The following is a 26,723-nucleotide window of genomic DNA, read 5'->3' as shown; positions in this document are numbered from 1 at the left end:
TGCTCGTACGGGGATTGTGTTTTATATCTGTTAAGGCGCGCGCGCACGGGTGACTTTTGTCACCGTGACAGTATGTTCTCCGTAGATAAGAATTAGTACTACGTTGTCTCTTTTTTCTATACAGTGTGAGTCACGTTAAAGTGTACATATGAAAATAGATGAAACTAGACCTATTTTTATCGACAAAAAAAGGGGTCAAAAAATTTTTGAGATTTTTTTTTTAATTTTTTACAGAATTTTTTTTCTTCCAATTACTTATTGTGAAGAAAACGTAATAACTTTTAAACTAAGCGGTATATCCTGATAAAATAAAAACAGTAATAATGCTAAATAACAGGCGATACTAAAAAAATACATAAAATACACAAAAAAGGCCAACAAATAATAAAAAATGATACTTTTTGAAAAAAATCTGCTTTTAAATTCGTGTCTTTTTGGTTATTTGATAAATTTCTCCAAAAAATGCCCCTATAACCGGTGGTTTTTATTACTTTGTATTATTCTCTATCGTATTACCTTCGTAAAACCAAAAATCGCATATCTCTATCCCTATCACAACGTTTGCAATGATCGTTTGAACTAAGCCTCTCCGGGCGCGCCTTTCAACGCTTCGTTAACAACGAAACTGAAAATGGCTCTAGATTTGTAATTTTGATAAAGACAAGTTAGATTTCAAATAAAAACAAAAGATTTCGAAGTAAAATAAGCATTTTAGTTAAAATTAAAATTGTCTCTACCTGTAGCGGAGAATAATGTTGTGGCAGGCCTTTGTTCAAACGATCATAGCAAATGTTGTGATAGGGATAGAGACATGCAATTTTTGGTTTTACAAAGATAATACGATAGGAAATAATATAAAGTAATAAAAACCACCTGTTATACGGCATTTTTTGGAGAAATTTATCAAATAACCAAAAAAACACGAATTTTAAAGCAGATTTTTTTCAAAAAGTATCATTTTTTATTATTTGTTGGCATTTTTTGTGTATTTTATGTATTTTTTTAGTATCGCCTGTTATTTATCTTTATTACTGTTTTTGTTTTATCAGGATATACCGCTTAGTTTAAAAGTTATTACGTTTTCTTTACAATAAGTAATTGGAAGAAAAAAAATCTATAAAAAATTAAAAAAAAATCCCAAAAATATTTTGACCTCTTTTTTGTCGATAAAAATAGGTCTAGTTTCATCTATTTTCATATGTACACTTTAACGTGACTCACACTGTATAAAAAGTGTAAAAGATAAAAATAAATTCTGTCACGGTGACAAAAAGTCACCCGTGCGCGCATAGCCTTAATCACGGGTTCTTTAGCTTTGAATGCGGTTCGTGTCATGTGATTTGATTAGGTTTATAATAAAAAAAATCGTTTTTCGGACGTTTTATTGCGCAGCACTAGCCTTCATTACGAGTATTGTCCCGAAGCTGTAGTTTAAAATTGCGGAGACAAATTATGATTTAAATTGTTCAAAATAACAGTGTTTCAACCTATATTTGAATGAGATTGCGATATTTCGGCGCTGTTGCATGCACCATGCAAAACTAAATTCTCAAGTAAATATAAAAAATCCAGTGAAAAAATAATTCACTAACATAAACGTTACTTATACATGATTGGACATAGTAAGTATTGTGAGTGAGAAAAGTTCGAGTTACAAGTGAGTTAGTGATTAGCGGTACCGCAGTTGGAAGTGATTATAGACTGAAAAGAGGGTAAACCGTTTTTTCTGCCAATAATCGCCCACCCGCATTTTACTTTAGTTAGTTTAGTCGTGATCATGGAGCGTGTCAGTGCGTTGAAATATTGGAGTATCATTCTAAAAATTATCTGGGAAGAAATACTGCCTACTTAATTGTAAATCAACAATCTTTTGAGCTTCTGACATGATTCAATTATAAAGTATGTTAGTGACTAACGAGTCTTTTCGACAAAAAATATTATGATTTAGACGTTAATCAAAGCACCACCGGTTTCTCACTTGTGCAAATGTGAATCTGCGTCTACTTGTAAGTTGTGCATTTATATTTTAATGACCTATTTTACAAATTGAAATAGTAACGAATTTCGGTATTTAGTTATGCATCCGTATTCTTAAAACTCTTAGGATATCTATTGGTTCGCGTTGCGACTGTTCTTTTTTTAACATTTAAGCCTACCGACTTTTATTGGTATTTTGGTGAACTCCACATCGCTTTAAATTTTATGTAAAACATTTTAGTGCTGTAGTAGGTTTTTAAGTTTATCATTATATGAATTTATTCCAGTAAGAAGTATCTTTACAGCAAAAATTGTTTCCACAAAGATGAAAAAATCGTTTTCTGTCGGTAGGTAGTTAACAATTACCAAAGCTCCAATTCAGTAATCATTCATCAAAAGTCGGTACTTTTATTTTTATTTTGGTGACCTTCATAGCTATTGCAATGTAAAATCTTTTAGTGGCCTTTTTGGATATAGATATTTAATTTTAAGGAAGATGGAGATACTAAAATACTTTTAACACCTACTCGTAATACCCATGTTCGCAAATTAAATATATTTGATTCTATTTTTCTAATCTTTACCTTCGTTTCTTTACAGAAACCGGCTAGAAAGCAACGCTGAGCACTGGTCAGCTTTACTGCTGTCGCTCCGGGAGCTGACGGAGTGGGTCATCAGGAAGGAGACCGAGCTCAATGCGCTGGCACCTCCTCGAGGAGACCTGCCCGCGCTGCTTAAACAGCAGGTGAGATTTAATATTTTAAACTAGTATGTTGCATTTTCACTAAAAATTATCACTGTCACGGGATCTTGCAACACAAAAAACACTTTTATATCGGTAAACAGATATTTACCCTCACGCGGTTTCAATTCGGTTGCACGAGTCATGGTAAATAACCGTTATAAAAGTTTCTTGTATCGTTATGAAAAATCTGTCGCATCTCACGCAGAATCGTATTTATAAACACAGGTGGCGTAGTGGTTCTAATCATTTTATTGTAAAAAAATACATTTGATTAATTCTATACTCGCTTTATTACTTGTAAATTGTGTATTTCGCATCGTGTTGTCCATTCAACAAACTCCATGACGGGTGAAATCACGTCCAATGTCCAATTAAACGCGTACTGCTGATGCGATGTATCGGTGACGTCACAAATGCGTAATTTAATTCCAAATGTGTCGGTTAGTGTGAATGGTGAACTAAAATGGAGATAGAACAATTTTTTGTTGTATTTTCCACTTTTTTAAAGGCCTTTATTCAATACCATTGTATAGCCTGACCAGGAACATAAAAACCCTCGCCATGTTGCGGAAAACTAATGGTACTAATTTCTTTTAATGGCAACAGTAACTGAAAACTTCATTGACATGTCACCTTGCATGTCAGTCTATTGCTGTCAAAGTGTAAACAAACTTTATTTTAAATGTGCGCAATTGATTTTGTAAATTAAATTGCTAAAATCTTTTTATAGTCGTCAAAGAAAAGTGGTTCACAATGTGTTAAAGTATTTATCGAAGAGAAATACTAAGGGTTCGGACAATATTTTCATTGAATAATATTTCCGACAAGGTTGTCAAATTGACTGACATGTTTATCGTATAGTACAGTCCATTATGAAAATTAGCTGTGGTTTGTTTCAAATATCTATTTTAAAGTTTTTTGTCACTTTCTAAGTGTTGAATTTTATGGAATTGGGAAAGAAGTACCGAGTTTGAAGCGTTCATGAGCAGACATTGCAGTTGAATATTCAAGTTCTGAATTTGATTATTGATGAATGAGTATTTCTCAAAAAAAATGTACATTTTGAAAAAAAAAAGTGTGCTTTGAAACAGTTCAAAAGATTTATATTTATAAATCATCACACAAAAAAAACACACACACAATTTTGAAGTATGAATATTAATCTTTAAGATAACGAAGAATTATAGCTATAATCCTACTTATTACCAAATATTTAGATATTTTAAAAATAGTCCTTTTTTACCTTTCATACAAAAACCTGTTTGCCACCCTAGCTTTTTCATGTATTTTTGTTTCATAAAATGCGATACGTAACTAAATTATTGTAAATTTCTTTGTATTATCGTTCTACAGTAATCGCAGTTTCTGTATCAAATTGATTTTCTATGGGGTGTCATAATGAATTGGCAATTTAAAGCAAAAAAACAAAATGAGTCGCTCTCATTTACTATTTCGTTATTTACTCTTCAGTTACGATTTATTTCTACTTTCCCATGGTTTCTGAACAATTCCGTATTTATTTTACACGGACAACAATAGCTGCACTCTGAATGGCTGTTGGCCTGACGTCTCCGCCATTACATCTATCGCGAAAATTAGTAAAAACGTGTGTGTTTTGTGGGATTACTTTTTCGTAACAGGCAGTAAAATCAGCGATTTTATATAGAACGGTAAGTCTTCATTTAACCATTTTTTGTAATACGTGTGGTACGAACATTTAGTAAGCTTTTATATTTGCTGTAACAAATTTTATCAAAAAAATACTTGTTTCTGATCTCATTTTGTCTAATATTTCGTTACGTTTTTTACGAATTTCGTTACGTTACGAAAAAGTACAACATAATGCTGAGTGTATACTGTTATTACCTGACTAAGCATAGTAATATTCACTACTTAATTTATTTCAAAAAATATAGAGCGTTAATAACAAAAGGATTGGATACTATCTGCTTTACAGAAGTGCCACCAGCAAAAAATTATCAAATCATTTAGATTACGTTTTTATGTGATTACTTCTTTTGTTTTTTTAGGAATGCCGCCAAAAACCAATGCTGAAAGGCAAAAAGCTTACAGAGAACGACTCAAAATGGATAAACATGATGGAACAAAAATATTTTTATTAAAATAGTATGAATGATTACTCCCTTATTTTATTTCTAACCCCTTAATATTACCCCGTATTTGGGTGCATACTTACAAATATTTCGAATTGAATAAATGAAGAGCATTCACAATATTTCGGCAATGTATAACAAGCCTTATGGCCTTACTATTTCGTTACTACCGTTTCGTTACGTACATTTTTTTTGAGAAATACTCGAATAATAAAATAAATCCTACTAACTCGATTGATGGTTTCATTTATTTAAACCAGGTTACCTATAATAATATTTTTTCGTTAATTTATGAAAATATCAAATTAGCCCGTAATCCTGAATCCTGATACATAAAGTTAGCCTATTAATTTAACACAGGTACGACTGTACTCAGTGTTGCACTATCAAATGCAATTGACGCGCCTCTATGCCAGGGTTTTTATGTTCCTGGTCAGGCTATACCTAACTAGCGGCCGCCCGCGACTGTTTTTCCCCTTAAGAAAAATTCGACCCATTTTGCAAAATCCAGTCTTAGTGAGCACCTACGTTCTAGAAAGAACCCTCATGCAAAATTTAAGACTCCTATTACATGTAGTTTCTGAGATTTCGTGATGAATGAGTCAGTCAGTGACCTTTCGCTTTTATACAATAGATTGATAGGTACGGTGGTTTAGGGTTCAATACCCAGGTGGCACGCATTTCACCTCAGTAACCTCATAAAGGTAGCAAAAAGGCGCTGGATGCAGGCCGCTACCAACCCTGGCATAGGGTTTTTATGTTCCTGGTCAGGCTATACTACTTCCTTCATAAATCACATTGGTGACAAAAAACAACATTGAAAGCCTGTAAAACTGGACGAAAGCTCGATATAACGAGTATTTTTCTTCATCGTAGACTCAGGTTTCAAGACCTTTATATACAAATTAGTTTCCTGTAGAGGACTCAAAAGTAATTCGATTTTAGAACACTAATTAAAAATGATCATTAAAGTGAAAAACAAAAACCAATAGGTACATGAAGGAGCCATCGACAGACATAGCCAAATAGTCCTCGTAAAATTAAAGAAAGAACAACGTGAAATAATTTCACCTGTAGCACTTTAACGTTCGAATTTCGTTGCCAAAAATATGTCGAATATCATTCAACACATCTTCGCAAAAACCATATTAATTGCAACTCGCACCGCGCGAGAAATGAGCCGCCATATTACTACGTTCGCGCCATTTCGATTGTCACACCGCAAAATGGCGGCCGCGAATGCGACAAATACAGGATGTATTGTTGACATTGTTGTCAATTCAACTTTTAATTTAATTCTTCTCCTTCACGCAAAAGCGGGTTGAATTTTAATTAAACTTTATTACGTGAGAATAGCACATAGGCTTTATAGAAATCTGAGTGGACGAAGTTGCGGGTGAAGGCTAATTTACAGTATCTATTATTTTTTCAAACTAACTAGTAACACTTACTTATTTATTTATTTATATATAGCCTTATTTGATACATGTAGCTGTTGTTCTGATGGCGCTGTAGCTTAATAAATGCTATCCTAAATCAAAGACTATTTACTACTTGCTTCCTTGCTCCAAATCAGGTCAATAAGTAACAAACATTTTCAAGTAAGCTCAGGTTTACAAGGCCTATTTTTTAAGTAGGTATTTATTACTTGTAGTAGGTTACCTACCAGTAATGTTACACTTTATATACCGACGATCATACGATGGTTTTTTTTCCTTACACCCTGTATAACTTGCGGTGTGTTTGAGCCATTGCTCGTAAAGTTAATTAATATGACAGAGCGTGTGTTCGCAAATACACGGGACTAATCGCACGGATTTACATTCATTGAGGAAGTTGTGGGTTATAAATAACAATTAAATTACGTGCGGTAGGTCTTTTATATTTTTGTAACTGTCTGAAGTACCGTTTTGTAGAATATATCAATCAATAAATCATTCTTATGCCAACAATGCCGTTTTATCTTAAGAGTTAAGGTTAATGACTAGAAAATGTCATCAATTCAGTCTGCATTTGTTTGTTGAGATTGTACAAGACTTTACAGTGATGATATTATTAGTGGACCAAGTAAATAAATAAATAAATGATGCGTTCATCTTTAGAAAATGTACGTTGCCTTAGCAGAATTTGAATCTGCTATGTTAATCAAACATATCTTAGTTACTCATTACTCCATTTCCCAAGGGCAGGAAAATTCTCGAGTGGCGACCACGGGCTGGAAGACGTAGCGTGGGTAGGCCTCCTACTAGGTGTACCGACGATCTGGTAAAGGTCGCGGGAAGAGCCTGGATGCGGGCAGCGCAGGACCGTTCATTGTGGAAAACCTTGGGGGAGGCCTTTGTCCAGCAGTGGACGTCATTTGGCTGAAACGAACGAACTCCATTTCCCAGCAAGATATAGAAGCAGCCATGTTTTCCCTACTTCCATGAGCCTACTGTGTTACATTTTCTAAATAAATAGCTCTCGAATGAGATTAAAGTCACCAAGATGCAAAAGTAAATGAATTTCGACGGAACTTCAAAGGGCGTTTGATGCGCAATTCATCTCCTCCCTTCAATTTTAACAATGGTATATAAAATGTATATGTATAGACATTATTTATATTAATATTGACACAGTATGTGCGTAAATAATACATACATATTGTACCAAATATGCAGGGCAAGAGTTTCCCTTTTGTGGATAAAAAAAGAAAAGTTTCATTCATCCAAATAGTAAGACTGTTGAACTCTGTAATGGTTCAGAGTTTGAACCTCAGACGGGCCAAAGATAAATATCACCCTGTATTCCGATGTCACTTTAGTTTAGAATATTTACTGCGTGACTGCATTTAGAAAACAAGTTTTAAAATTCAATGATCATGTTTCTCTATATTCACGTATAAAACTCTTACCGTAATGGTTTTTCCAGTGACTGATATAAGTTTCAGGTAGTTTCTGACGTCTAACGTCTAAAAAAATAAAACAGTTTTTCTTCTTAAATTCTCTACCCGATTATGTAACCAAAACTCGTAGTTTATGTGACAGATACACAGATACGAGTAAGTTCCTATTTCGCTATCAGGGACTTTAACAGCTAGTCGAGCTGGCCCTTAAATTCCCATTATTATCGTTACCTCAAGTGTGGTATTAAAGGTTTTACCTTTGAACTCCAACTTTTGATTCAATTTGTGCCCTCCCGAGCCTCCTCCGGGAGTGCCCCGGTCTTTGTTGACTCGGTAATTGTTATTAGGAAAATGTACAGCCAAAACGAAGGCCCTTGGCTTTGAGTTAAAAAAGCCTTTTTTCAACTGAAAATCCAATTGGAATGAACTGATGTCGTCGCGAAATAGCCGTGGGTAAGAAAGAGTAATAAAAAATATCTTGTAAGCTGTAACAACAAACGAAACATTTGAAAATTAAAATTTATCAAGTAAATTATAACTAACCTTTTTGAAATAATAATATTTTTGGATGTAAATGATAAATGGTGTTCCTTTTTCCCTTGAAATTTTGTACTCTAAAGACTGAGTGAATCTCGTGTTGCACTATTTTTATTCAAGTTTATTTAGTTTGGGACTTGATGTCCTAGGAAATATATTTTTTACATAGATCATGTCCGAGGGTATGCCTAGTTACGCAAAGAATAAAACGCCAGCACGCCAGTTCCAGAGCATAGACAGTTTATTAAAAAATCAGACTGGAGTACTTATAATATGGAAAAAATATTTTGATATCGCGAGCTAAGTAAGCACAGTGCCATCTAGTTTTCAAAAAGGAGATTAACATTTAGTCCTATAGTCTTTTTCACATAAGATGATTCGTATGACGTTTCGAGTTTGAAAGTTATAGAGATGTCACATAACTAAACCATAGCGATTTAACTATCGATTTTTTCTAAGAGTTAGTAAAACCTACTTATAGAGAAATATTTTGTATAGGTGTTATTCAACAAAAACATGTTTTTTTAATTACAAATATTATTGTAACAATTTTTTATTGATAATATTCAAATTCCATGGACTTCGTGTTCAAAAAAACGATTCCTAAAAAGTACTGGTTCTATTTCTTTAGATTAAAAACTATTAATTTATTTTCAATACGTTTATCAAAGTCAACAATCGAAAAATATAGGGGAGACCTAGGAGAGTTGTGACAGAGGTGAGTTGTGACAAGGACGATTTCTCCTTATTTAATACTAGCTTTCCGCCCGCGGCTTCGCCCGCGTGGAATTTTGTCTGTCACAGAAAAACTTTATCGCGCGCGTCCCTGTTTCAAAAACCGGGATAAAAACTATCCTATGTTCTTTCCCGGGACTCAAACTATCTCTATGCCAAATTTCATCAAAATCGGTTGCGAGGTTTAAGCGGGAAAGCGTAACAGACAGACAGACAGACAGAGTTACTTTCGAATTTATAGTTGGGATAGTTAGGAAGCTGGTAAAAACGCTTGTTTGTCGCTTTTAAGACGCTCTTCTTGACTAAGTAGGGGAGCGAGGGGCTTGTTGTAACAGTTTTCATTAAAACTAATATATCTTGAGATCTATTGATTAAATGTCTATTAAATAAAGATGGATGGATGCTGTAACTCTTCCTGTACCAAATCAAGTAAAAATAATACCATAAATATTGGTCATTATTTTACAATCAATTATTATCTAGAAGAAGTGCGGTGTTACAACTTACCTCGTGCTTGGGGCAAGTTGTAACATCTAGCGGGGCAAGTAGTAACGCCAAAAAAAACGACAATAATACCTTTAATCATTTATTCTTTGCTTGTTTTTTAATAAAATTCACATCTTTTAAAAGTAAGTATTATACAGGGTGTTAGGTAAATGGGTTTATGAGCCGACACTAGCCCATGTTAACATGGGCATATAAATGGTATGGTGAAGTCAGAAATTTGATATCATCATTTTAATTTTTTAATTTTCATACAAAATAAATTTTATAAAATCCGATTTGTATGAAAATTAAAATAACTAAAATGAAGATACACTTTTTTAATTGAAAATTAAAATAACTAAAATGAAGATACACTTTTTTAGTAAGCAATACCTAAAAATTAAGTAATAAGCAGTCTTATTTAGTTAAACACTACTTGTTTACTTGTTATTGTAACATGTTACAACAAGCCCCCGCATTTTGTTACAACTAACCCCATGGTATGATTTTTAACATTTATCAAGTTAACTATTTAAACAATTTAGCAATCATAAAAACTGTTACACATTATCAGAGATAGATAAATTTGAATGGAAATAAGATATAGAACATTTGAAATTTGTCAGTAATAATAACGCAAACCGAAATTTTACGACAGTACAATTTTATATTACCTGGCAAAAATGAAGCACGTGCACAATTCCGCTCACTGCGCCGGCCGGCGGGACACTAGCTATGGCAACATGATACGGCGCGGTTTAAAGGTTAAATCGAGTCAAAGACATACGTCAATTGCGTTTAAGATCCTAGTGAAAAGAGCCTGTTACTACTTACCCCCGTTACAACAAGCCCCTCGCTCCCCTACCTGCGGGCGGCGCAAGAGGCACGGTTACGTAAATATGACGTCTGTGTACAAAAAAATGCGAAAAGTAAGTTTTTCCTCAAAATTTTATTTCAATTTATATCATGTTTAAGTATATGTGCACTGTTCTGTTATTTTTTCTCAAGTTGCATGGTTATTCAGGTCTCGAAATGTAGCACTGATCTTTTGTGTGCGCATCGTGTTTAGAAAATAAAAATTATTATTCGAACTAAGTCGTCATTTTAAACATCTAGGAGAGTTGTGACAGGCTGTCACAACTCTCCTAGCTTAATTAATTTTTCTGATGGGCCATTTCCACGATGTTTTTAGATGTTTTTTTAGTAGGTTCATAATTTGTATAATTGCATGCTGTTAGTGTTTTGATTCAAAATGCCTAATAACTATACATGAAAGCCATATAGAGGAACTGCCTGCTAGAGCCGAAATCTAGGACGTGGCTTATGAAGTGATTAGGTTAAAGGGTTAAAGTTTAAGATAATATGCTGCGACCTCTTACAATCTAAACTTGTCAAGATATATTATAAAGAAAGAGGCTTATCAAGTAAACCCAGAAGGCGAAGCTCCGTCTATGGATAATATACGAAAAATAAAATAGTCGCGGTGGTATACACCGCGACTATTTTATTTTTACAGAAGAGGAAGAAATAATTATATTAAGTAACTATTATTAGTTAAAAATATAATAAAAAAAATCCAGTGTCGTGGAATAAAAATGAAAGCTGGAGAAATGTGGCTCAATCAGTGTAACGACATCCTATAACAAAGATAATAACTATTTGTTTTAATTAGTACTAAGGGATGATTAAAGTACTTTTTTGCTAAAAAAATCATATTTGATTGAGTATAATAGTATTTTTATATCTAATAGATGTAATACAATGCTGTCACAACTCACCTCGGTACCTGTCACAACTTACCTCGGTGCTAGGAGAGTTGTGTCAAAGGGAGTGGTCTAAGATTTGGGTGATTTTCTTAGAAACCCTAATACTTAAGTTAACTTTGGTGATAGTTTTGAAAACAGAAGGAACGGCGCTTCATTAATTTGTATGATTCATAGCTGTGGAATGATATTTGACCGAGATATGGCCCCTAAAGTAAAAATTGTCACAACTCTCCTAGGTCTCCCCTAGTTGATTTTTTAGATGTTTTTAATAACTAAGTATTCACTGCAATCGATTAATGAACCGCGGAAATAATCGATTTTGTTATACAACAAATACCCCAGCACTAAATCTATTCCGTTTCACACATTGCGTACATTAAATAAAAAATATTTTTACATCGTATTTAATTAAAATATAATCAATAGACTCAGATTTTACTTTATATTTCAAGACAAGTAGTTAATTTTTTTTTTATTATATTGCTAATAAAATACAAATATTTTTTCAGAAATATTCTGCATATGTAGTATGCGTAATATGGATAACCTTGAAGTGTCATACGGATCATCTTACGTGAAAAAGACTATAAAAGCATATTCAAGGCGCTAGCTCAAACAGATCACTTGCAGCCTGCTCGTAAATTGTTTCATAGATTTTAAGATAAGATAGGATGAGATAAACTTTATTTGACACAAAATTAAATTTTAGTATTAAAACATGACAGCTTAAATTATCATGTATAGTCCAGTAGAATTAGCTTTTAAATCGGAAATAATTCCTACAAAAGATTTTATTGCTTTAATGGCTTCATTGGTTGCCCATTAAGACTCTCCTAAGTTTTCGACTTCGACGGAGTTGTGCTTAAGTGGTGGGGGCCCCCGAAAGGGGCGCTTTTTCGGTTTTCCAGTTATACCGCGTAAAGGACTTACCCTATCGAAAAGTGGTCTTCCTGATGGTTGAAGGGCATTTAATTCTGCATTAATTAAGACCAAATTCATATGTTTTGAACAAACCGTTCTCGTGCAAATGTTCGGCAAAGTAGAAAATATGTGTATAATTAATGACCCTCTCCACGTCCAATGGCTCGTTACCCGCAGGCTTCCAAGTCTTGAAAAGGAGCGCCTCAACCAGTGTAACCCTATCAAGGCATACGAGCTGGATTCGCCGATCCTTGTTCGTCCCAGCCGTTCCTTAACTGCGGTTGCTGCACCTCTTCCTGGCACTCACCTGAACGACTCTGTGTTACCTACTGTGGCTGCCCCTCTTCCTTGTATCCTCCTGCACGACTACGTTGCCTAGCCGTATGCCTGGTCTAAGGTTTGACGTAAAAAATCAACAACAACAAGTTCAATTAAAACGCTGAAGAGTTTTTTGATTGTTTGTTTGAACGCGCTAATCTCAAGAATTACTAGTTTGATTGAAATAATAATGTTTGTGTTGAATAGCTCATAAATTGAGGAAGGCTATAGGATATATACAATCACTCTACGACTAATAGAGCCGAAGCAGTAAAGAAAAATGTTGCAAGCACGGAAAATAGTATTTAAACTATTTTCACGCGTGCGAAGTTGATTTTGTGGCGTCGAACCTTGGACCAGGCATACGGCTAGGCAACGTAGTCGTGCAGGAGGCTGCAAGGAAGAGGGAGAGCCACAGTAGGTAACACAGGGTCGTTCAGGAGAGTGCAAGGAAGAGGTGCACCAACCGCAGTTAAGGAACGGCTGGGACGCACAAGGATAGGCGCATCAAGCTCGTAAGCTTTGATAGGGTTACACTGGTTGAGGTGGCCCTTTTCAAGACTTGGAAGCCTGTGGGTAACAAGCCATTGGACGTGGAGAGGGTCATTAATTATACGTATATTTTCTACTTTTCCGAACTTTAGCGCGGGAACGGTTTATCCAAAACATTTGAATTTGGTCTTATTCAATGCAGGATTAAGTGCCCTTCAACCGTCATGAAGACCACTTTTCGATAGGGTAAGTCCTTTACGCGGTATAACCGGAAAACCGAAAAAACGCCCCTTTCGGGGGCCCCCACCACTTAAGCACAACTCCGTCGAAGTCGAAAACTTAGGAGAGTCTTAATGGGCAACCAATGAAGCCATTAAAGCAAAAAGATCTTTTGTAGGAATTATTTCCGATTTAATCAATTTTTGTGTTTAATTCTACTGGCCTAGTAAGAGTGACCAAACACTTTTTGCAGACTTTGAAGTAGACACTAAAGATCATGTTACTTTGTTCCAGGATGACCACAGAGCGTTCAGGAGACAGCTGGAAGACAAGCGGCCAGTTGTCGAGAGCAACCTCCTCAGTGGAAGACAATACATTGCCAACGAACCCCCCCTCTCGGATACTAGTGATACGGAACGTGAGTTTTTTGTACCTTTTGTTTTAGGCAGTAGAAGCCATAGATATCACCATCATTTCGGCCACAGGACGTTCACTACTGGTGGGAAAGAAGGGCGGGATTTTTAACGTACCTTCGACACCGCTCATAAGATTGAACTACATGTAGTGTCTTGTTTGCTTAGTATCCTGAATAGTCCTGAATAAGCAACTTTAAGTTTCATTTCATTATAATTATTTTTAGTGTCCATAGAAAATCTTTTGCCTAGACCGTTTCATCAACGAAGACGTGCCCCACGAATTTTTGGTCGAGGGAAGCGCGGGATGCGGGATCCGAGCAATCCGAGCGTCATTATTGTAGTGTGCGTGTGCACTCATGGATAATTTAGCGTGTACCGATAACAATCAGACATTAGCGAAAGAATGGTGGGGCGCGTCTTCGTGGATGAAACGATCTATACACATTCTTTAAAAAATCTACTACTACCTATAACGGCTCTGAATAACGCCTATATGTCTCATAACTGTGTACAGTCATGGTATTCAATCTTGTACAATAATGGAACCTATCGTGTGTGACCGACTCGCACTTGACCAGTTTTTCGTGTGCTGATCAAATCCCCTAAAAAGGAACACGAGTGTAACTTTGATCACATGGCAGTCAAAGAACTGTGATACCGGCATAGGTTTCCAATCTCGCCGCCAATCCGGCAGAGAATGCGAACCTTTTTATTATGGCACCCGGTGCCCTGCGCGCTGGAACACAAAAAGATGATATACGTTTCAATGGGATTCTATGGGGGCAGGTAATGTAATCAAATGTGAAGTGTAAGACAACATGGATGTACATTAATACGTAGTTACTAATTAGAAAGAAAAGGGTAGACGAATGGGTGATTATGAATTAATGTCACATTTGAAAAATATATTTTGAAATACATACTTTATAATTTATGTAGTACAAATCGTAGTTTTGTGGCAGAGACATAAACAACAATTAAGTGACTGATGCTCGTTTTCACCATCAATCCCTAATTTTCACGTGATCCCTAAGGTAACAAACAATATGAATTTTGTTTTCATAAGGGTCACTTAAAAATTAGGGATTAATGGTGAAAACGGGCATAATTAAATTTGAGTCAAATCTATCTATTATCTGCATTATTTTGTTTTTTTATTTATAAAGTTTTCGTTGAAAAGATATTTCAAAATGAATTTCATTTACACTTACAAAGACCCCAAATAAACGTTCGTCCCACACAGACTTACAACGAGTCACATTAACATGTTTAAAATCACTCCTAAATCCGATGTCATATACTCGTAGTTACGTTACATAACGTTAAATAAAACCGCACACTCAGCGAACCATTTTCTAGTTCTTAATCAAGCGAGTCAAGTTCCAAAGAGGGATTAATTAAGATTTTGTACCGCAGTGTCTAACACCGAGATCAGTCGAGGTTTCTTTTGAAGCTCCATAAAGAAGGAATCTCTTTAGCGACTGTGTATTGAAAATTTAGATCACAAGAGTACCTATTTGAAAATTCTCCGAGAGTTAGTAATACTTAGTCGCATTTATACTAGCGGCTTCGCATGGGTGCTAAGTATACATATAAACATTCCTATTAAATCACTCTTCAAAATCAGTTGCGTAGTTTTAAAGATCTAAGCAATGCTTAGTAAGCATACATAGGGACAGACAGCGGAAAGCTACTTTGTTTTATACTATGTAGTGATAAAGCAATAACAAGATCATTTGTCAAATCGCCACACTTTTTCGCTTGACTATCGATGCTTTTTTGAATCAAAGTAAAAAAAAAAGCCAAAAAACGCTTGACCAACGACACAATTATCATATTTGAGCTGTGGTACCTTACATATTTTTGTGACGATCTGGATATTTTAATAAATAACATATAATTTTTCATTTACGTAGAATTTGCTCATCGCCTTTGTGGCAGATCTATGTAGCTACCTTCGGAGTTATTGCTCCAAATTCCCAGCATATGACGTAGCTACCTGCCTCTACATGAGCAGCCAGGCAGATATGCGAGTCAGCACACGCCTGCCGTCTGTCTGCTAAGCCGATTACACGTTCTGAATGGTGTTAGGGGTACCTTAAGTGTTGATAAATGCCATGGGATTGTACATGTAGAGGCAGATTACTACAGGTATGTTGTTACTAAGGGAACCGAAGGAGAACTGTACGTTTTTATAAAAGGCAGACGATTATTTGGCAACCCTTCTCAGCACTTGCCAAATGTTTGTCTCGAAGCGCTGGTAGGGCAAAAAAAGAATGAGACATGCATAGGCTCCTTAAGAGCATTTAATTTTGACGATTTGTAAGTACTAATTTAATTAGTCTAACTAAACAAATAAAGATCATTTTGATTTTGAATGTCAATGAGCATTAGGAATGGTGATCTACAGGCTCGTTTTATGCATAAAATAAAATTTACTTTTAGAAATAGAAATGAAAAAAAACTTTATTGACTTAGTATTCGTTTTAAGCTTTTTCGAACTGTTTTTTGATACTGAAACTTCAGGTATTGATTTAGGTACTTGGTTTGACCTTATCTAAGGGACATTCTTATGGTTTTGAAAGTGTATCCCATAGATTTGTAAACACTACCCATACAGGCTGCCGCTATTATTCTACACTCAATGGAACCATTAGGTACAGTCCTTAACAATACGAACAAATAGTGGCCCCGTTTCCATCAAACGCCCAAAACAAAGAGCATCTGAAGCGTGGTTTACAATCAAGCGCTGCAGCGGAACAAAGCGCTGCAATCCAGCGGCCGGTAATTGCAAATCTCGGACTGATCGCGTCGATGGATCGTAATAGGATTACAGCGAATGAAGCGATGATTCCGATTTGCAACAGTCCTGGAAATGGGGCATTGGCACACCTTTGTACAGTCAGCGTCGAATAGTTCGTTGGGTGTCAAAAAAGTTCGCAATACGTCTTTGTTACTTGTAGACTAAACGGTGAACTCCAGAACTACGTCATTTTATAAAAGCTGAAAGTTTGTCAGCGTATTCTCCCAATATACGAGTAGGATAGAATGTTGGTGAATCATGAAGTTTGGGTAATCGTGGCTTTGACAGCTATCCTAAAAAAACTGTCTGGCAAGGAGTTGGAACTGTCAAATCTATCTGGCTGATGTGGAAACAACTTCTAATCATTGCCCAAATATTATACATAAAAATCAAATTTTATGGTATAACGTAAGCAGAATTACAGTCTATTGAATATACAGAAAAAGCCACCGTGAAAGTTAGGCTTACGTTATATTGTAAAAGCTGATTGAAATTAGTATGTTTCGAAAAGATTTCTGCGAATTCCTCTGAAACGAATGAAAGCACAGGACTAAGCATTCTTGAAACTATTCTACTTAAACCGGGAATTCCTGTGAAAGGAAGTAACGTTGTAATTATTAAATTCCCGCTTTTTTCGAAACACTTCCTGCAGGTTCCGCTTACAGTTCGCGCTAGTTTTAGTTGGGTTTGTGGCTGAATAGTTCGTTGTTTGTGCTTAGAGATGTGCCGCTGAGAAAGTTCTCGTTCCCGGCAATATTCCCAGTGAGAATATTCTCGGGAACCGAGAACGCTCCCGGGAATATTCTCAGTGTTCTCGACAGAATACATTTAGTTTTAATTTTAATTTTGTCTTTTATATGTGATATTATTTGTGATGTTTCGATGTTTTATTAACTGGGCGTTAAGACTAGTCGTTATAAACAAGGCATGAAACTTGTGAGTGAGATATTGCTGTCTTGCTCACTCTTTTCGTGGCGAACGCGTACCGCGGCTTTAGGACTCGGCTACGGTATTTGAACATCAGTGTGCCTCTGAGTTGTAAGTCCCTTGCCACCCTTGCGGATTGCAAGCGGATTCAAAGTGGATTTAAAGTGGAGTGGCGACGCGACGGAGAAGCCGCGTGAAAATATCGTTAAGCTTCCCAAAGGCTGCCCAGCCGAGCTGGATTCGATGATTGACCTTTTTTTCTAAGTTGGACCTACCTAACTGGACTGTTTGTCCCAGGTATATTGTCAACAACCTCGAGTGTAGAGTCTCCAACTTTTAGAGGAGTGGGTGCAACACGGTCTTTAGACATCATTTTAAAATCTTGTCCATGTTCATTTTGAGACCCACTTGTCGAGAGACTCTATTGAGGCCATCGAGCATTGTGCCTAGATCTTCCACGATCTCAGCCATGACTACGATATCGTCTGCTGTCTGGGTGATGTACTCGCCGTTGATATTTATGATGAATCCGCTCCAGCCCAGAAGCTTGAAAACATCTTCCAGGGCGGTGGTGATGACGTCTCCCTGTCTCACCCCTCGCTGCAACTGGATAGGTTTCGGGTCCTGATCTTAAAACGGACTGTCACTGTGGCGTGTTTGTACAAGCCTTTCAACACTTTAATGTATCAATAGTTAATTTGCCACAGTTGAAGAGACTGAAGCACTGCCCATGTTTCAAACGAATCGAAGGCTTTCTCATAGTTCACAAACGCAAAGTGGCTGATTCTACTCCTTGATCTTCCGTATAATCTGCTGTTGCGTTTATTATTATGGTATATGGTACTAAAGCCTTTTCGGAAACCGGCTTGTTCGGGGGGCTGAAAGTCGTCGAGCTTGCTAGCGTGACAATTCATAATGACTATCGAAAACAGCTTGTAGACATGGCTCAGAAGTGAAATGGGTCTATAATTCTTCAACAAGGTTTTGTCACCTTTTTTGAAGAGGAGTATTACCATTCTTCTAAGTTTCGGATCAATCTAGCTAGCACCTATTTTTTATAAAAATGTGTCAAATGATCCGTCAGACAGGCTATCCACAACTTATCCAGAAGTGGCGAAACAGGCCCTTACTAAGCGATTATGAAATATGCCCTTAATGTCAAATAAGAATAGTTTAAAAAACTAAAAACACGCTTTTAATTACTAACAGCACTAAAAAGCCAAAAATCATCAGGACCCTGGACATCATCTAGCATTAAAGTGCTCGAAAAGACAAATCCAACGTACCCAATCTCGATTAGTTTCCGCCGTTTCGTTTAGGAGTTCCTACATTATGGCTACCTCCTGACTCCATCATTAGGACCCTGGACATTATCTAGCACTTAAAGATCTCGAAAAGACATCCAATGAACCCACACTCGACGTGATTCCGCCGTTTCGTTTAGGAGTTCTTTTGGCCACCTTCCAGTCCCATCATCAGACCAGCTGGTACCACAATATTGTATTGCCATTTCTAATCAACATATAATTGCCAAGTTTCATGATGATACAAGACTTCGAAGTGCGTGTAATTCCGATTCTAAGATTCCATTACATAGTTAGTTACATACACGACGACCTAATAAGAGCGTGTTAAAAACGAAAAAATGGACAGTTACATTATTTAATTACGTGTAAAAAGAAATTTCTGTCATCTTACATATCATTAAAACGACATTTTACGACGAAAAAAATAAAATATAATAAAGGTGCAGTTGCCAAGAATATTGCCGAGAAAGTTCCCGAGAATATTCTCGGGAACACTGAGAATATAGCCTTTCACTGCAAATAGAGTGTATTGTTTAATATACACTTATCTGTTGACTTAATTTAATACTATTTTACTTAAGAAAGTTTATTTATTTCCATTAGATAAACATGATTCTCAACCTTTCTCACTTAGGAGAACGCTCCCGGGAACGCTCCCGAGAATATTCTCAGCTGAGAGAGCGTTCTCGGGAACGGCACATCAATATTTGTGCTACAAACTATTCACAACTATTTTTAAAATGGTGAAATTAAATTTTCTATTTCTACCTACATTTTCAAAGCTTTTAGAGCAGTTTTAGCATACAACGAATACATATAAAAATTGTTACTGATACGAGTATAATAATATCTGTGACACTTGGTCTCTTGAAAAATAAAATCTCGTAAAATTGCGGTTTGCGGCATAAACGGCTGTATCTTTCGATTGCGTTGGCTTAGAAGTTTGGTTTTTTCACAGCTCCAAGGGACAGTAGATCTGAGTATTTGGTATAAATTTTAGTTTGATACCTCCACACGTTCCTGAGAAAAAGGGTCTTGACAGACGGATGGACGGACATCGAAGTGATCCTGTAAGGGTTCCGGACGAATTGATACTGTAGACGTAATGCCACTATGAACCTTATGCACCAGAAGGGTGCAAACCAACGATCTAGCCATTTTACTGGACTGTAACTCATTGTATTACGTTTAAATAAAGCCAATATCTAACCAGCTTTTTCTTTGCAGAAAACCGCGAGAATGAAGGTGACTCTCGCGGCTACCGGTCGGCGGAGGAGCAGGCGAGGGAACTGGCCCGCTCCATCAGGAGGGAAGTGGCTAAACTGGCTGACAAGTGGAACACTCTGGTGGACCGGAGCGACGCCTGGGGACGGTGCCTCGACGACGCTGTACAGGTCAGTCCTAGACTAGTCTTCTTGGAGATATTTACAGAACGATTGCTTTTACAATTACAGCAGAGTAGAGGTAGATTGATTATGAGCACCCCTTACTCTTTCCGTAAGAACTTCTTCCCTTCGTAAGAGGCAACTAAGGGACAAATTAATGCGAACATCAAGCCTCCCTAACCCGTCTGGCCAGCGTAGGGACTTTAGGCCAAATCATTTTGTTTCCGGTAAATTCGAGAAGATTGTAATCCTGCATTATAAAAGTTTGAAATAATATAGGTACTGTCAATTCAGACTTCAGTCAATTATTTGTTAAATTATTCCAATTAGTTTTCAAGAAATCAACGCACTGGTTTTCACTCAATGAACACACCTTTTAAACCTTCTAAATCTAACGTCAAACCGTGATTGCTCTTTTCTCACAAACAAATTGCATTTCGCTGCACCAATTCTTCACTCAAAAACGTGTTTCAGAACAAGCGTGTTATAAGAAGCTATCTAAGCGCACAATTAGTCTGCAGTCAACATTGAGCTGAGCGAGCGCGAACAATGCTCGCTCCGCTTTTGTACGCGAGCGTGCAGCGTGACGCGAATCAGGGTAGGGTAGGTTCACACAGAAGACAAGAGCTATGGGACTATTCCCACCTCTCGTTCCCACTGCTGCAACTCCTGTGTGGCCACTAGCCAGGATCTACAGCTTGAACGCCAATAAAAACCCAACCGACAGACAAGACAACTTGACGACAAGAGCTAGTGAAATGCCGACATACGAGTAATGTTAGTTACCCTTTGTATAGTGATGGCACATAAACTAAACACTAAAACTCTAATGCAGTTCGAATAGGTACGATTTTGCAGTAAAACTGTAGGTATACTTAGTCGAAAGTGCTGTTGACTTAATTTGCATTACACAAAGTTTATTAAAAGAATAGTAGGTATGTCAAGGGTTTCGTTTCGGTAGAAAGAAAGAAAGTATTTATCTTATTATTATCTACTATATTGGAATCTTAAAAACTTCTTCAAAAAAATGTAATTAACTTTCAATAAGATTTTAAGAATAACATTATTACTTGTGATACTACCACAGTTCTTTTTTTTTTCATGTTTGGTGTGGTTTACGTTTATCACATACATACTCGAGTCAATTTCTCGAACTGTCAGTTCTTACGCTCATAAAATTTGACCCCAGGCTTATAAACACAGATTTTACAATCAACAAAATAGAAGAGAAAACGTTTAGATGTTAGAGTATTTCTCTATTGTCATTCCGCTCTGTGTGAATCGTTCCTAACATGTACTTAGGTTGAGCTTTTCAGATCTGTATTTAGTTAGCACTGTAGTGTATGTCTAACTTATGATGTTAAGAGTTCAAACGTGCGCTAATGTGTATTAAACTGGGAGCTTTTATGTAGCTTTTAGAGCTTTAGGAGTTATCCATTTGGAGAGTAACATAAGATCTGATTAAAGGACAAAATGATCTAAGACATAAGAAGCAGCATGTTGGTCAGACTATTATAGCGTTTGCCGCTCTTCTACACTAATATTATAAAGAGAAAAGATTTAATTGTTTGTTTGTATTGAATAAGCTTCAAAACCACTGGACAGATTTGATGAAAAATGATTTGAGGAACAAAACCACTCCTGCACTCCAAGTTTGAGCCATCCAAGAATATCAACAGCTTACAGATTTCAATGTAACTAGAGAGTTATCTATCTTATACTTGCCCTTATATTCTACCTTATATTCTATCTTTTACTTACTTGCAAGTATCAGTTAAAAGCGCAACCAAAACAAAGTATCGCTCATCGCTAGCGAAGCGTGCGGTAACTATGACTCTGCCATTGTGCATTGTGACGATTGCATCAGCTAATGGGGACAGTCGCATTGCATTACTAGTACTCTGCAATGTCAGCGATATTACAGAACGTTACTGGAAACGATCAATAAATTAAAAGACACGAGTAAAATCTTATTCAAGTAACTTTCTATGCAAAACTTTTTTCGTGAACTTTCAAAGTAAACTTAGTTTTAAAGTTGTACCTCAGATAGTTGCTTTGAAAATAGACGGCATCTCACTTAACATCAGGTGCGATTGCGGTAAATACCTGCCTTGTTCTAGATAAAAAAAGTGAAAAGCAGAATAGTGACGTCTTTATTTGAGGCCTGTATTTCTTGTCATGCATTTATACAGGAGTTTAGACAGCTCAAAATAAATAAATAAATAATAAATATCCTTGGACATTTTACACTACGCTAAAAAAGTAGTTACATCAATAAATGGTAATGTCAAATGCCCTATTGTGTGAGATAACTATAGAACCGTCATCGATATCTATCAATTTCAGTTTGTTGACTGAAATGATGATGATGATTCTCATTGAACTGAAGTAAGTTGCCCAGGTGCTATTTTATTCGTTTATTTTGACCTTTTATTTAATTTAATTGTGTGTTTTTATTCCATAAGTGGAATGCAAGCTATGTTAATGAAAGTGGCTTTTAATTGGCAATAACATGAATGTCCAGCAAATTCCTTGCTTTCGGATACAAAGTAACATTGTGGACATAGCATGAATGGCCTCGTAAGTGGCTTCAATTGGAGCCTCGCTTATTGATTGAGGAATTCCTTTGACTTTCATCTTGACTTGATTACTCGAGGTTTCACTTTGTTGCGTTCTGGAAACGAGAGCTTTATATTCTTGAGTTTTTAAGTAAATAAAGTCCTTAAGGGCTTTTGCCTTGATGTTTTCAAAACAACTTTCAAGTTGTTTTCAATGTCAGATTTCAATTTCAACAGAGGACAGTTGAAATCACATTAAATACATAATAGGATTGAACATAGAATCAACTTACATGACAAAACTCCCTTTATGAGGGAAGCCAAGGCACGAAATAGGTACACCATTTGCTGATCGGATATTTTTTATCACATTCATATTCATTTATTCACTTCGCAATGATACAGAAGTTCCAACAATAAAGGGAATCTATCTCATGAATAAAATTGTCATTTTGACATATTTCCCACACAGAAACTGTCAGTAAGTTATGATTGAAAAATCAGCCCCAAATCAACATACTCGTAATTATTACCTTTGAAAATAAATTTGAAAATTGACACATCTAGATATTCTTTATCTAAAGCTATTAAGGTACATTTTAGCGTGATTAGCCAACAATCGGGTCGCGGGCGTGATTCACACGCGACGGTAGGCATTAATCGGCTGCGCCTGGGCATGTGTCCCGCTTCATTTGCCATAGATTAAACACGGACAGAGGGTGTAAAATATGGAGTAAAGTACCTAACGTGCCTATATTGTGATGCGGGTATTATTGTGGTTTTTGTGGAATAACTAATGATATTATTAAGAGTTAGGTAGGTTTTTAAGAGTATTGAACAACTTTAATCAATCCACAAAAGTGTACCCTCTGCCGGACACAGGCTTAGCCCTAGTGATCACACGAAGCCCAATCCCTAATTTCCCTAACATAATTTTCGTGTTGTCCATTCTGTACATACCTCTATGGTTCTAATGTATGTAGGCAAAGTCTACTGTGTCTACCTAAGATAATCCATTTATTTTATGCTGTCTAAAAAGGGTTCTTCATACGTAAGATGTACTTCAGTAATCCATGTGTATAAAAAAATAAATCTAAATGTAGCAAGCCTGGTCCGTGAGCACGTAGAATTTTGTCCAATGACCCCAAGCTACCCATCCTTACCGCTCGCGCGTAATTATATTGCTGTCGCGAACTGTGCGACGGGCGCCCGCAGTGAGTGTGCGAGCGCGACAGCAATATAATTACGCGCGAGCGGTAAGGATGGGTAGCTTGGGGTCATTGGACAAAATTCTACGTGCTCACGGACCAGGCTTTAGAATATAATATTATTATGCAAGAACTGATTTTGTCTCATCGGTATTTCATACTCTTTGGCAGTCCCTAATGGAAGCTTGCGCACGCACTTTTGCCATAGAATAAATCCTTTATTGAGTTGTTAGCCTCTTTCATGACAACCGGACGTCCGGAGTCCGGGGATTTGTGATGTTTAGGATGGGGAGATATTATATTGAATACGTTTATGATAACTTACTCAAGAAAATAGCTGAGAACAGACATTAAAGAGATGGACTCTTTCCTTATATGTAAATTACAACAGCATTTATCTGTCTCCAATCATTTCCAGGTGAAGAAAAAAATCTCAATCCTCTGAAATATACTTTAAAAAGTACTAACAAAATCTGTACTTATTTATTTACCGACACTGTTGTGCATTTATTTTATTGAACAAAGCTCAAAGGTTGAAGAACAATGCCTATAATTAATTATCACATATCCTACTCGTAGTTAATTATGTGTTTATCCAAACATACAAAACATTAATTAAACTATTTACACAGATTACATAAGTACACGAACAGGCGTCGGTTCAAAGGCGTTGGACAAATATAACTCGAACTATTTTAATTACTGGACGAGCACTTCGCAAACTTTGGAATGGTGGTCGCACACACGCTTAGTATATCACCCGAGCCGTGTACAGTCAGCGCCAAATAGTTTACGATACCCAAAGTGGCCAAAAAGTTGATTTAACACAACCTCATTCCATTTTTTTTAAACTTGAAAAATATCGAACTGCCTAAGGTGGGAATCGAACCCACGACCTTTACGACCACGACCACGATCGAGAGGCGACTCTTAACGCCAGAAAAAAATTTAAAATTTGTTCCAATTGTAACAAAGAGTTGCGAACTATTAGCTACTTTGGGTGTCACGAAATATTTGAAGTACAGTCAGCGTCATAATGTTAAAAAAATATTGATAAGAACTTGCCTTTGGCTCAGCCTTGGAGTTAAATTTTTAAAAGGCCTTTAAATATGACATATGATTTATTTATTCGATTTTCTTTTTCTGCTTTAAATTCCTAAATAATACATTCCTTTAATGAAAATACTAACTCAATTATGTCAACTGAGTTTTCAAGAAATGTATACATGCACACTAATCTCTCGTTCACTTTTTTATGGAGCGGACTGTACGTCTGAAAACTGCGGTTATGTTTGTTAGTTTCTAAGTTTTCAGATGGAACCTGGGACTTAGTTTGCACTTACCCTCATGAATAAACTGCCACTTTTGACAATAACTTTCAGGGTGACATTGAAGTTATTGTAATCCGTTTAGTACTTTAATCATTATGCACTTACTTAAAGCCGATATCGTGTGTATGATGATGAACGCATGCCTAAGGCGGTAAAATCACTTATTAAGTAGGTCTTGGAATGGCAAACACGCATTAAAAGTCACTTATAATAGTTGTTTTCATTTGGCTTTAGAGACATTTTGTGGTGGAACCAGCCGGATTTCCAAAAATAAATAACTAAGTATATCTCCGTACTTGGGAGGTAAATTAGAAGTTAGTTTGACTGATCTTTATGTCTGACATCACAATGGTTGTTTTGTACCTATTCTTCTTCTTCTTTTCGTGTCGACAACAAACCTACAGTGTCAGCCCAAAACTCCGCCACAAGAGTGGCGTATGTACCTAATTTAAAGTCCTCTTAGATATGAAAGAAGAATACCTAAATAGGCTGACAAAGGTGCCTAAGTTTTTTCCGCCATTTCTTCTCAACACCAGCTGATGTTGTTCTGAAGTGGTAGTAGGGCAAGCTGTATTTGCACTTATTTTATAAAGAAACTAAACAAATGAGTATTTTCCCACGACATTATTTTTTCCCGGAAAACATCGGAAAAAGAATGTGTTACGGAATATCGATACGATTGCTTTGCATTCGTCGATAACAATGCAGCCGAGTTCGTTATCGAGTCGTTATGCGACCACTTGCGATGAGAGCTAGTGATGGGATCGTCCACTCGATATCGACAAAATACTAAAAATGAATCAATAAATTGTTATCATTAAATCAAATCAAATCAATCAAATTTCAAATCAATTCGAAATTGTTCGTTCAATTTTGACCAACATTTTGGCACTCATGAACGTGAATAAATAGGCCCTACCAGCGTTTTGATTAACACAGATTAGTCCGCAGACACTGCCTAGAAAAGCTTGTGCTATCGCGATCAAGTGTACAGAGCACTGACATACATACATATAGGTATGTAAATTTCTGAAAAAATACAGGAATACGTGAGAAGTGTTGCGATAGAAAAGGCCCTAAGTCATACACAGCCAGCAAGACCTTTCAGTGACTTTGACCTTCACTATCTCCAACCAGTGAAACCCAAAAACTCCCATCTCCCATATTTCAAGACAAACGGTACTCTACTTCGTTTTTACATCCATTATATCGAATCCATCGTGAGAGCATCGACGTCCTCCCACCACTACATAAAAGATTCACGGTGGTTAGGCTCCAACCTCGTTAGTGCCGCCGCAATCCGTCCGGGGCTTCCCCTTTTTATATTATGTGTTACTCCCACAACACTTGATACACCCAGGCGCTGTCTTACTCGCATAATCCGAATTGAAGAGGAAATTGAATACGAAAATGCTTTTATTTAGGCATATGATAAAACAACTCCTGAAGACGCATTGCCTGGGGAATAGGGTAAGATGATAAGTCTAAGTTTGGCACGGGAGGGATGACATTGACATAGTACAGACAGAGCATTCAAATCTGAAAGAGATCTGAAGTCTCGCTGATGTTTGACGTTTCAGAAACCTTTTGGTAG

The 26,723-nt window shown here is 36.5% G+C and overlaps 1 protein-coding gene and 1 long non-coding RNA gene across 2 annotated transcripts in view; both read left to right on the top strand.

The window, feature by feature from the left end:
• The window catches only part of LOC135081915 (dystrophin-like), a 105,754-nt gene that overhangs the window by 14,751 nt on the left and 64,280 nt on the right, over positions 1-26,723 (top strand). The window contains exons 2-4 of the mRNA XM_063976697.1: positions 2,578-2,722; positions 13,489-13,612; positions 19,875-20,041. Of these exons, the coding sequence (XP_063832767.1) occupies positions 2,578-2,722; positions 13,489-13,612; positions 19,875-20,041 (436 nt within the window). The remainder of the gene's footprint in view (positions 1-2,577; positions 2,723-13,488; positions 13,613-19,874; positions 20,042-26,723) is intronic.
• Positions 3,829-4,862, top strand: LOC135081804 (uncharacterized). Its single transcript, XR_010259278.1, has 2 exons — positions 3,829-4,392; positions 4,753-4,862. It is a non-coding gene; the product is annotated as an uncharacterized LOC135081804 (long non-coding RNA).

The sequence above is a fragment of the Ostrinia nubilalis genome, chromosome 20, assembly GCF_963855985.1.
Source record: "Ostrinia nubilalis chromosome 20, ilOstNubi1.1, whole genome shotgun sequence".
Lineage (NCBI taxonomy): Eukaryota > Metazoa > Arthropoda > Insecta > Lepidoptera > Crambidae > Ostrinia > Ostrinia nubilalis.
The sequence above is the reverse complement of the archived record's forward strand: the minus strand, read 5'-3'. Positions and strand labels throughout refer to the sequence as shown.